Here is a 12,904-nt window from a genome sequence, read left to right as displayed (position 1 = left end):
ATATTAAGATTAAACTATTTTCCTACACAGTGGAAGTGCGCCGAAATAGTTATGGTCCTTAAACCGGCAAAACCTGAAAATCAAATATCCTCTTACAGACCAATCAGCTTATTGACAATATTCTCCAAAATATTCGAAAGACTATTTTTGCGCAGAGTATTCCCAATACTGAAAGAAAATAAGGTCATACCCGAACATCAATTTGGTTTTCGCCGATACCATGGTACACCTGAACAATGTCACCGTGTTGTTAATTTCATAACCGACTCCTTTGAACGAAGGGAATATTGTTCAGCCGTATTTTTGGATGTACAAAAGGCATTCGACAAAGTATGGCATCAAGGCCTGTTATATAAATTAAAAAAAAATACTTCCTGCACCATTTTATCTAACACTAAAGTCTTACCTCACCGAAAGATCATTTTACGTTAAGGTAAATGAAGAAATAACTGATATTAGATACATAAAAGCTGGAGTACCACAGGGTAGCGTACTCGGTCCTATACTTTATACGATTTTTACATCTGACATACCCGAGACCGAAAATGTCCTAATGGCTACATACGCTGATGACACCGCTATACTAGCTTCAAGTCCGTCCCCAATTGATGCAGATAGAACTAAACGAGATACAGACGTGGCTGGACCGATGGAAATTAAAAGTTAACACAAACAAATCTGTGCATGTTTTGTTTTCATTGAGACGGAAAGAATGCCCTTCACTCTATCTAAATGGTAATATAATTCCCAAACATGATACAGTCAAATACCTTGGCATACATTTGGACAAACGGCTAACCTGGAAATGCCATATTCAAGCAAAAAAAACCCAGTTAAAGATAAAAACAAACAAACTTTACTGGCTACTAGGACCAAAATCAACACTTAATCTAAATAACAAAATATTAATATATAAGGCTATACTAAAGCCAGTATGGACCTACGCAGTACAACTGTGGGGAACTGCTTGCAATTCTAACATAGAAATTCTGCAAAGATATCAGTCAAAAACTTTAAGGCTTATCACAAGTGCACCCTGGTTCGTCACAAATAAAGCCATACATACTGATCTAAAAATTCCCTTTATAAAATATGAAATTAAAAAAAAATACCACAAAATATTTACAGAGATTAAGTTATCACGATAACCCGCTAGCAATTGCATTACTTGATGAAACTAATGAAATTAATAGACTTAAAAGACATCATGTATTAGACATTCCATTCAGAACCTAATAGATAAATCTAATATTAAAATGTATTAAAATCTAACACATAAGTCTGAATATAAGTGTATATTAATCGTAGTATACATATATATCATTATTGACCTCAATGGAGCTCAATAATATAAGTCAAATTGTTAATAGTTAGATAATTTGCTTATTATTTTAAAAATAGATTGCAAATAAACGACAAAAAAAAAAAAAAAAAAAAAAATGGAAGCTAATTTACTAAGAACTTCAATTATGAAATTATTTAATACCACAACAACTGGAAGCAACAGAAAAAACGTCTTCAAGATGCGAATAAACAAAACCAACACTCATGAAAATAAATAGATGAAAAATCACGTGCTTGTGGCGACATATTTTTATTATATTATATTTTTTGGTTTCTTCATAATGTAATTTACATAATAATCACCTAAAACTGAGTTAACTTTTGGCACAGAAAGACATGCAAATGCACCTCCACAAGTACATGAAGTTGTACCTAACTTAAAATCTAATCTTTACATCATTTCCCTTTTCAAACCACCCAAAAGTTGAACAAAAGCATTCCAACATTTAAGTTTCAGCCATTTTCATATTTTCTGCCAAGTTTCATTAAATTCTCATTAATGTCTTGACCAAACGTATAAAATCTTTGGGGACACTGTGCAGTTGGGCCAAAAACTAAGAAAGTAAAATCAGCAGACTCGCTCTGACTGCCAACATAATGTGCACATCCGACAAATGAATGCAAATTGCCACACAACTGACAACTTGGCCACAGGACAAAGGACAAACCCAATGGCTGGCATTGCAGCGACAACAAATAGCGCATAGAAGGAGGACTAACTGTCTACAATATAAATATTTTTAAATGCTTAAGCCACGGAAATGGCGAGATTTATAATTTTTTGGTGGCATCAAGCAGGATGTGGTGCGTATTTCATTTGTGTGGCATTAAGGAGAAGCGAGAAATGGTCTCGGCTCAAAAGAAAATTTTTATTCTAGCATTAAATTTAAGAAATAATTTACATTGATTTTCATCCATATGTAAGAAGGCGCAAAATTAATCATCGAATTTTGTGTTTGAATCATATTTTTGCGAAATGAAAAAAATATATATATTTGCAGTGAGGGAACTCTTTATTTTGACCTTTACGCGCTCCATTGATTGTCTCTTTATATACGGCATATGTTTCCGAATTGACAATATTGCACATTCTACTGGATTTTTTGCATGACAAAAAAACAATGTTGTGCTTTGAATTAATGTGAATTTTATTTCAATAAAATGTTATGAGAAATTTGTCCTACAACTTAACTGGAAAAACTTCTGCACCTGATCTTCCCAACGCAAAGGAGGCCTTTCTCTTCCTCTGCTACCACCAACTGGTACCGTATCGAATACTTTCAGAGTCTGGATCTTTATTCGCTGCGCTATATCTATGTCGTCGTAAAGCTCATACAGCTCATTGTTCCATCTCCTGCGATATTCGCCGTTGCCCACGTGTAAAGGTCCAAAAGTCTTGCGCAGAGTCTTTCCCTCAAATACTCCGTATTATCATCGTCCACGGTTTTGCCTCATACGTTAGGATGGGGATGATGAGATCCTTGTAGCGTGTTAGTTTTGATCGTCGATACAGGACTTTACTACTCTGTTGCCTAGTTAGTCGAAAGTAGCACCTATTAACATGAAAGATTCTACGTTGGATTTCCAGACTGACATTGTTTTCGGTGTTCATGCTGGTTGCTAAACAAACGAAGTCTCTTACAATCCTCTAGAACAGAAGAAGTCAAACGACAGCGAGTCACCCTTTCTGAAACCTTGTTTGGTATCAAACGGCTCGGAGAGGTCCTTCCCAATTCTGACGGCGCTGCTGGTGTTCAGCAACGTCATCTTGCAAAGCCTTATTAGTTTTGCGGGGATGCCGAATTCAGACATCGCGGCATACAAGTAACTCCTTTCCGTACTGTCGAATACAGCTTTGAAGTCGGCGAAAAGATGGTGTGTGTCGATTCTCTTTTCGTGGGTCTTTTCCAAGATTTGGCGTATTGTAAATATTTGGTCGATGGTAGACTTTCCAGGTCTAAAGCCACACTGATAAGGTCCAATCAGTTGGTTGACGGTGGGCTTCAGCCTTTCACACAATACGCTCGCTAGAACCTTATAGGCGATATCTAGAAGACTAATCCCGCGGTAATTGGCACAGATTGCAGAATCGCCCTTCTTATGGATTGGGCAGAGCACACTTAAATTCCAATCGGCAGGCATGCTTTCATCCGACCATATTTTGCATAGGAGCTGATGCATGCACCTTACCAGCTCCTCGCCGCCATGTTTCAAAAGCTCAGCCGGCAGTCCGTCGGCGCCTGGGCTTTGTCGTTCTTTACCCGCGTTATCGCTATTCTCACCTCGTCAGTCACCAGTGCACCGTCTCTGCTCTTACAGAAAAACGCCCCGATCTTGAAACCTTCTGTGAGCTGCCAGACTTTCTGGTGGAATTATCGAGCGTATTTGGGCCTCGCGTTTTTTCTTTCGGATAATTCGTTTCTCTTCCTTTCTTAGCTCTCGGTAGTATATTTCAAATTTATACCATTTTGGGGTGTTTGTCCCAGCTACTCCTCCTATTTGTAGCACGAGTCTGGATGCTGTTCCATAAAAGACTCTAGAAAAGACTGCAAAATATTGGTTGGAGTACTGACAGGACACTGTCTTACCCCACATCATGCAGCCAAAAGAGATTAGTCTAGAGGGATGTGTGTAACAAATGCAATGAAACGAGTTCTAGGAAAAAAGGCTGAAGTGGTTGTTAAAACTCACGAAGACGTACATTAATGGACTCTCGAAGACTTACTTAGTCTTTTTAAAGATCTGCCAGCGAAATTGAAAAAAAAATAACGATTAATTCCGCAAGTCAACAAATAATCGCTCATCAACTAATTCCGGAACATTCGGTACTTAGAAAGGACACACTAATCTCGGAATACCGGGTTTCACATTCCTAGTTGCCACTTAAATTGACTTTTTCAGGGTGCATACAGTCAGCTTTGTTCATACTTCACGCAAATGCGATAAATTAAAAAAGTACTTTGAAAAGAAATTCATTGAACAAGATGAAACAAGCGTAGGTGGGTGGGCTCATGTGAGACAAGTGGAAGTTTTTAAATTGTTTTCTCAATTTTTTTCATTGCTTAAAGTAGCGTCCGCGTATTTGATTTCCTTAAACTTGAAGTAATTTTTCACACTCAAATCACTTGTCCAACTCAATATAAGTTGAGTTGGTTTTTTGTTGCTTTCGCTTATGAATTTCCACCCATCTGGTTGGCGGGAGCGTGAAAAATTTATTATTACCATTTACTTTGTAACTGAAACGCAATATGTCTGCGATGAAAAATTTCTAGGATCACGTGGCATAAATATCTACAAACTTCAAGCGGAAACACCTATCATCTGTGTATATTTGAAATTTCTTCAATTTCCGCACATCATATTTCGCCAAAGTGCTTCTGTTTCACTTGCTTCGTTTGCTCATCAAGCGCTCAGCCTCATATTTCCCTACCCCCTTGCCACGGTCGCATTTCACTTGCAATGCTAAGATTTCCAAAGCAAATCAGCATGAAAAATTACACTGAAGACATGCCGAAATGCCACGCAGATAGCCAGCCAGCCCGCCAGCCAGCTAAAAGAACGTCAGCCAATTGAATGCCAGAGACAGAAAAAAATTTCACTTATTTTCGCTTTAGCGAAATTTTCAACTATTACAAGTACATGGCACAGCTGTTGGCAGCTAAGACTAAAGCTCAGGCGCCTAAACTGACTGACTACCATAGCAGCACCAGCAGCAGGCAGCGAAATGTGTATGTCGTCGAAAATCAGTGCCATGCCACAGCCGAAATTGCCACTTTTTGACACATTTCGCTCATTTTCGCTTTGCCACCATCGCCACTTTGTATGCGACCGCCGCTGAACGCCTTTCGGTGTGCAAAATGGCAGCAGTTTGCTGCCGCCTGTGCAATTTACATTGGCACCCATAACGAAGTAAGCAAAACTAGCAGGATGTAAAAAATTAGACTCAAATTCAGCAGAAATTTTTGTAAGGTTTTGTTGTTATTTTAACAGGCTGATCATCTAATACCGACCGACCAGCTTGGGCTTACTTGCGCTCGCTCAGCAAAAATCTGTTGGCGTACAATTTTTTTTTTTTGCAAGCCACGGCCATTTGGTGACAAATTTTCAAGCACAAAAAGCAGCAAAAGCATAAACAACAGAACAACAAAGAATGCAAAGGACATTCCATGCAAACGAGTGGGTATGGGTATAATGGATGAGTCAAGCGTTGTGTTGGTGTAATTGACGGTGGAAGTAGAGGGTTCGGAAATGCTTGTCAAGCGAGCGCTTTCAAGAAACAAATGAAATGCTTTTAGTGCGCTCAGTTGAAACCGGAGAAAATCACGGCTGTAGCCGTGCCAAATATCCTTTCAATTTATCTTTAGAAATGCACGCAAAATATGAATCAGTTGAGCTGCTTTCATTTGTTTCTCTATTTATTCGATATGTGAGTAAAAGCATAAAGTTCTGTCCTTCTTATTATAATTCGTATTCTGTAGCTTTGGTTATCATTAAAATTTTTTTAAGTGTGTGCTGATGTGTGTCGCTTAATTTCATGGGTTTTTACTACGCTGTGAAGTGTAAGTTTCAAGAGGCTCAAAAATCCCGTTGCATCGCATTATCATTGCTTTCTTCTTCGTTATCCTCGTAATCATTAAATTCACTTATAAATAAAGTTTCTATTGCTTTTAATAGTGATTTAGTTTCGGTGGGGAGCGAGTTAGTTTTTCGTAGCTGAGTTCAACTAAACCTGGATATTATTGGGTTCGACGATATTCGAAATCAACTCTGGGTAACCTTGATGATATTTATTTTCACTACAGCCAATACTTTCGCTCCGCTTACTTATTGTTTCATATTACGTACTGGGTTGCCCATATTCGACGGACCGATGTGTTTTTTTTTTTTTAAATCAAAGAAAAACACAATTTTTTTGATGTTGACGATAATAATCATTTTATTTGGTTCAAGTAGATTTATTGACATCACTTTTTGAATATGATATCTTTCAAATGGCCGCCTTGAGCCTGTACGGCGTATTGTGCCCGTATTGGAGCATTTTTTTTTAGCTAACATTTCGGCTAGAATAGCGGCTATTTCCTCACGGATGTTGTTCTTGAGATCTTCTATGGTCTTTGGCTTATTAATACTCGTATAAACCTTTGATTTTAAAGAAGTCAGGTGGCATTAAATCGGGCGAACGCGGTGGCCAGTCAAAATCGCCATTTTTCTACATCAAACGACGAGGAAACAATTTCTTCAAAAAATCAATTGTGGTGCGAGCTGAGTGTGGTGGAGAGCCGTATTGTTGAAACCAGAACTGCCTCATACGCTTTCGACGAATAATTGGCATCACAAAAGTGGTTATCATATTGCGATAACGCTCCTGGTTGACGGTAACAGCTTGACCATCTTCATTTTCGAAGAAAAACGGCCCACTAATCGTTTTCGCACTAACGCCGCATCAGACAGTGACTTTTTCGCCGTACTCTTGAATTTCGTGAGGATATTCAGTGGCGTAAATACGTCAATTTTGCTTGTTTACCGTCCCATTCAATAAGAAATGAGCCTCATCGGACATGATGATTTTGTTCCAAAATTGCTCGTCATCTTCAGCCATTTCGATGACTCTTTGGGCCCATTCCAATCGACGAGGCTTGCCCGCAGGCAACAATCTTTGCGTCAATTGAATCTTATACGGGAATAACTGCAAATCAATGGGGATAATTCGTTGTAAAGTGGTCCGAGCAATGCCCAACTGCTGAGAACGGCGATTTAAGGATGTCCTTGGCGACGTCTCAACACTTAGCCGTACAAGAGCAATATTCCCATCAGATCGCCTTGGTCGGTTTTGATTTGACCTCTTTGAATTAGAAAGAGCATCACAAGTCGAACACCTTTCGTACAAACGTTTATTGGTGTTCTTAGAAGACGCACTTTTCACATTATTTAATTTTTTATACGCACGTTGAGTTTTCACAATTGACTTCTTTTGTTGAATGTTAATTTCAACAATTTGGGAGCGCTCGCGTGGCGTGTACTGTTTCATGGTAAAAATCTGCTTGAACTGACGGTCCCAACGCGGTATGTCATTAAGCGATTAAGCGATCTGACGTCTCTGTCAAAAGATACAGGGTTGCCAGATGGGTCCGTCGAAGGTGGGCAACCCTGTAGTTGTCAATTCGACGCCAACTGTGAGAGACAAGGACTATTTCAGCGACTGTTTAGGCTGAAGAGCATCTAACAATTTTCGCGATTTTTTCATTTCATCGGCCCGTTTTGAGGGCGCGTTAACTTTTTTCTCATATTCTTACTACAACATAAACAGAAGCCGTAGGGTTCTTCTCGTAAGCAAATCTTGGACGTGTTTTTAGCGGAAGCAGCTGGGTAGTACCATTCAAAGGGTGAGCGCAAAATAGAATGTGAGCAAGGTCTTCATTGTCGCTGAACTTCTCGTAGATAACTAAGTGACCAAATCGAATGCTGAGTTTTATAGTGCATGTAGATGTAAATATACGGTTATGATCAAAATAATAGGAGTGACCAGTTGACTTTGCAATCACCGCCACTATTTTGAGCGCTTACTTTGAATGGATTTTGGGGTCATTCGCCCTTGCGAAGTCCTAAAAATAGTCAAAGTGCTGATTTCTGCAAAAATATTTTACTTATCATTAAATTCCAAACATACGTACTGTTAAGGAAAGTCCACAGAAACAGCACTTAACTCACTTGTTACAGAAATTGAAAAGTCCATTTACAATAAGGAATACACACTGGTAGTCAGTAGTAAGAGGGAAATTTCCCAATAAACTTTGTGAAATGATGCAGGATTTACTAAACATTGTGGAAAACTGGTCAAAAGAAAATGGGCTAAGCGTCAACTGCAAAAAAACTGAACTCATCTTATTTACTAGGAAACACAGAATTCCATAAATAACTTCTCCGACTCTAGGTGGTACGGCACTGTCATTTAGTGATGAGGCCCGCTACTTAGGTCTAATATTAGACAGAAAACTCAGATGGAGTCAAGTATCGAAGATAGAGTAAAAAGAGCGACAATAACTCTACTCTTGTAAACAGCTAATAGGACTAAATTGGGGTTCCCATTTATCGTATTTTGGTCTTACATAGCGATAGTAGACCAATTCTAACATACGCTATACTAAATATAAATAAGGAGCTATTCTATTTTACGCCTATACATGTACGAACTCAGAGTAGGTGGTGTGTGGCACAATGAGTATAATAGCCAGCCTTTCTTCTAGAGTCTAACGGCGTAAACCACGCTGAAACGCACGGGTAGTCAGAATTTTAAAAAAATTGGATTTGGTTTTGCATTTTCTTAAAGTATAACATCTTAGAACTATTGTGTAAAAATTTAAATGAATCCGACAAATACTTTTCGAGTTATTCAACAATTAACACAGGGCGCTCGGGCGCTCCGGTAATCGATAGCAAAACTTTAAATGCGTTTTTCTCAAAACTATGTTTTTTGAACTGCTGATCACTGAAACTCAGAAACGGTTTGGTAAATTTCAATAAAATGTATACTGCTTTGAAAAGCATAAACAACTCGTGCCTGATCGTAGGATTTTTTTCAAAAATTTCTATTTTTTTTTTTAACAATTAATTGACGGTTTTTTTTCTCGAAAATCTGAAAAATATTTCTTGAGGCCGCCGTATTGTTAATTTTGAAAAAAAAGCTGGAATCAGGCACAGGATTATCTATTGGGGGGAGCCTGCTTTGGCTTCAAAAAATCGATTTTTTCGTGGATTTTTTTGGGAAGGAAAAAAATATTCGATTGAAATTAAACTTTCAGGTTTTATTGTTATATATTTCAACAGTTTTCTCAAATTTTTTCATTAAAATATATGTCATATTATGCCTGGTGCAAGCATTTTGCCGAGGCGCCTCGAGTGTGCATCAGAGAACTGCACCGGCTGAGTATAAAACATTCATACGCTTCGCTTGAACAAAAAAACAGGCCTTCGCGTTCAAACAATCGAACTTGTTCAAATAAGTTATTGTCATTGTTTATTTCAGCTGAATCAAATCATGTGCTGCGTTTTAGGTCTCCGATATTTTCACCAATCCTCTTCATAGCAGCTGTTTCGGGTATTTGCTCGTTCGGCTGTACATTCATTTTTTTGAGCAAGAATAAAAGGGCTATAGAGCCAAGTGAGCCGGTTTGAACACGTATGATCCCGCATGAGTTTTTGCATGTAGCGATAGCAAAGTAAAAGCAAAATTTTAAAGCAAAACCATTATATTTTCATATTTGTTTTTTTTTTCTTAAAACTTATAATAATCGTTTGACATTATTTTACAACGGCTGAAACCAACTAATCCTTTCAAATACGAAACGCAATTTACAGCGTACATTGTTCGCCAACGCTCGTTTGCTCGAACATGTGCTATTTACAATATGAACAATTACTTCTTCGAACAAGTTTGATAGTTTAAACGCAAAGGCCGATGCTAATTTCATTCAATGCTGCTTTTTGTTCAATGATTAGATTTGAGCCGAAGTCATTAGATCATACGTGTTGACTGCGCTGAACTACGCGTTCGCCTGCATGAGCTGACTGCACTTTTGACCAAATATTTTGGTTCAATTGACTGAATGTGAGCAAGAAATTTAGCGTATGAACAGCTCAAGAAAACAGTGAGCCATGCAGGTCTCTGGTGTGCATGTGTCGTGCGGCGGGAAGGATGCAGGTCACAATTTTCATCTGAAACCAAAAACCCAAAAAAATGTTTATTTTAGTATAGTATAGCTTCTAGTTAAACCAAGGAAATTAAACAAAAAGCGAGAAAATCAACAATTTTTCGCTAATTAAAAACAAAACTCATTTTTTTTGGAAAAACAAATTCACTATAGATTGTTTAAAAAGTGGTTAATTATAACTTTCTTTTTAGGTTCAATTAGAAGAGAATTTAGTTCCGAATACAATCAATGTTATCTCGTTTCGATAGGACGTTTAACTGTTTCCTTATCTTTCCCGCCAATTAGGAAAAATCGTAAAAATAAAAAACCGAAAAATCGCATACCTGCTCGACGCTTGCTCACAATTTCTTCTGTAACTTCGAAAATATTTTGAATTTGCTTCTGAAATTTTGAGGGCACATTCTTGCATAGTTTGGAAGGGCATTTATGTAAAAGAAAAAATCGATTTTTCGAAGCCTCTAAAGCAGGCTCCCCCCTTAATAAAACTAATTTCTCTTGTCCGATTGACTTTAGATGAATCTCTAAGGACTTGTGATGATCCCCGCAAGTGACTTGAGGAGTAACAGGCTCCACACAAGCAGCGATAACTTTGGCTATTATTAATTTGTTGTTGATGAAATTTTGCTAAAGTCAAGTCGAAACACGATGTATTAATGCTATGTTTTTATTTTTGTAAAGTAAAGCAATTGACAATCAAAAATAAAGAAATTACTGAAAATCATTATTTTTTCAAGCCTCTGACTACCCCTAACCCCTTAATCTAGGTAAAACAGCATACGCATTGCCTACAACTTTATTTACATGGCATAAAAGCTATAAATAAACCAAAATCACGGTTTTTTTCAAACAAAATTCAAATGTCAAAATATAGTTGCGAAATTCAGTTTCAAAATTGAACAGTGATTGTCTACGAAGAAGCGTTTGAGCCACTATGCATTCGTATTTGTTAGCTCATTTACGGCCTTCCCGACATGGTTGATGCTGAAAATACGCGCAAGTGGTTTAAAAGCGTGCATTGCCCCAGCGGTATTGCCTGGTTGCAGTCTACTGTCTAAGTACAATTTCTTTGCAGCGTCGTTCTATTCAAACACCCAGGTATGTGTGTCTATTTTTTGGTATTGGAACAAGTGTTTTTATGCCTGAACTGAAATCATCATGTCGATTTCGCACAATGAAATCGACGTTACCTTGATTTTGCAAATTAAATTTGCTCAGTAATAATATTTGCCAAAATATTGTGAAATAAAAAATCAACCATGCAAATAAGAGTTTTCGCATAGAATTTTAAATAAAATAAAAATTGAAAAAGTCATTGATAGAATTTCGCTATATAAGCCGCGAATTTTGCGAAAATTTACTGCAGTACAAAAAAAATTACTGAAAAGTAAGGCCAAAGTTTGTTCGGCAAATTTTAGAATATCATTCAAAACATTTACTAATCCATGCATCCATACATATAACAGAAAGTAAAAAGAAATTATGCGTTTCATACTTTTAGCGCTCGGCATTTTCGTGGCACTTTTTGCGTTTGCTTCGTCCGCGCGCGTTTGTGTGATTGATACGCGCAATTGCAGGCGTACGCGCAACGTTTGCGGACGCTTTGGACAATCGAATTTATGCAACCGATTCAGCACATTGTGTGACTTACAATCGGCCAATTGTCAGCAGACAGCACGTAAGCATTATTTGGCATTTAGCGATTATTAAAAATTAGCTAACTGAATTTAAAAATCTTTCATATTTCAATTTCATATACAGAATATAAGCAGGTAGCAGCTTCATTATGTGGCAGCATAGCAAGCGGTTCGAGAGGCTTGTGCAGTAGTAGTTCCACTAGTGGCAACTATACAAGTTGGAAGTAGTCAGATTATGGTATACTTAAAGTATAATTTTTAATTTAATTTTAAATTGTTTAACATATTTTAATATTCTAATGTACAAGAATAAATTTACAGATGCTAAGCCGAACTTGTTTTTTTTTTTTACTTTTTTGCACCTAATGAAAGTACGAGGATCGTTTGAAAAGTGAGTGTCAAGTCAGGGAGTTAGCACTACTGGTGCGTATTAAGTTAGCAGCAGCTTTTGGAAGAACACACACCAAGTTTCAGACAGATCGGTCTGTTTCTTTGTGTTTGGCATTCGTTTGAATTGAGAAAGTCGAGTAATTTTTCTTTGCCATTAGCACGACAACGCATCAGCTTACACCTCAGCAGTTGTGGTCACAAACAAATGGAAATAGGCTTCCAACTCGTTTTACAACCCTCCCTTATCTCCAGATTTATCTGCATTGGATTCCTCGGACTGCATTTGTTCCTCAATTTCAAGGAATGGCTGGCGTGAAAAAGATTTTCATTCAAACGAGGAGGAGAATGCAGAAACGAATGTATTTTTCAGACTTGGACAAATTCTATTATTCGGAAGGTAACAACGAACTAGAACAGCGTTGGACGAAGCCTAAAAGGAGACAATGTGGAAAAATGAAAAGAGTTTACCCCAAACAATTAAAAAATAAATAATTGGCACGTATACTTCTCCTATAGTTCCACCAATGGAGGGATCTTCAGTTTTGAGCTGACTTCGAACGGCAAATAGTTTAGAAAGGAGGAGCTTTTTCATAGCAGAAATACACGAGGGGCGACCGCTATTAGAAACAACTTTTTCCAATCATTTTCTGCTATGCAGTTTTTATTTTCTCCTAAAAATGTTAACCTCGAATTTTTCGACTGAGTAAATTTTACTAAATTATTCAATATTTGCGCAAATGGTTTTTTATGAAGCCAATAAGACAAAAAGAACTAAGTGCTTCATATTTGGTTCTATTTATTTGCATTTATCACCCACTTAATTACGCG

General features: G+C 37.5%; 1 protein-coding gene across 1 annotated transcript; it reads left to right on the top strand.

The window, feature by feature from the left end:
* Positions 1-11,531: 11,531 nt before the first annotated feature.
* LOC128857530 (uncharacterized) lies at positions 11,532-11,914 on the top strand. The gene is made up of 2 exons (XM_054093281.1): positions 11,532-11,727; positions 11,811-11,914. Exons 1-2 carry the CDS (start codon positions 11,532-11,534, stop codon positions 11,912-11,914), a joined length of 300 nt encoding a protein of 99 aa, XP_053949256.1.
* The last annotated feature ends 990 nt before the right edge of the window (positions 11,915-12,904 follow it).

This window comes from Anastrepha ludens, chromosome 3 (genome assembly GCF_028408465.1).
Source record: "Anastrepha ludens isolate Willacy chromosome 3, idAnaLude1.1, whole genome shotgun sequence".
NCBI lineage: Eukaryota > Metazoa > Arthropoda > Insecta > Diptera > Tephritidae > Anastrepha > Anastrepha ludens.
Note: the sequence above shows the minus strand (reverse complement) of the source record. Positions and strands in the feature narration are given on the sequence as shown.

Coding starts and splice junctions, on each gene's coding strand:
- LOC128857530 (XM_054093281.1), top strand. CDS start 11,532: ATGCGTTTCATACTTTTAGCGCTCGGCATTTTCGTGGCACTTTTTGCG. Junction 11,728..11,810: donor CAATTGTCAGCAGACAGCAC/GTAAGCATTATT, acceptor TTTCATATACAG/AATATAAGCAGGTAGCAGCT.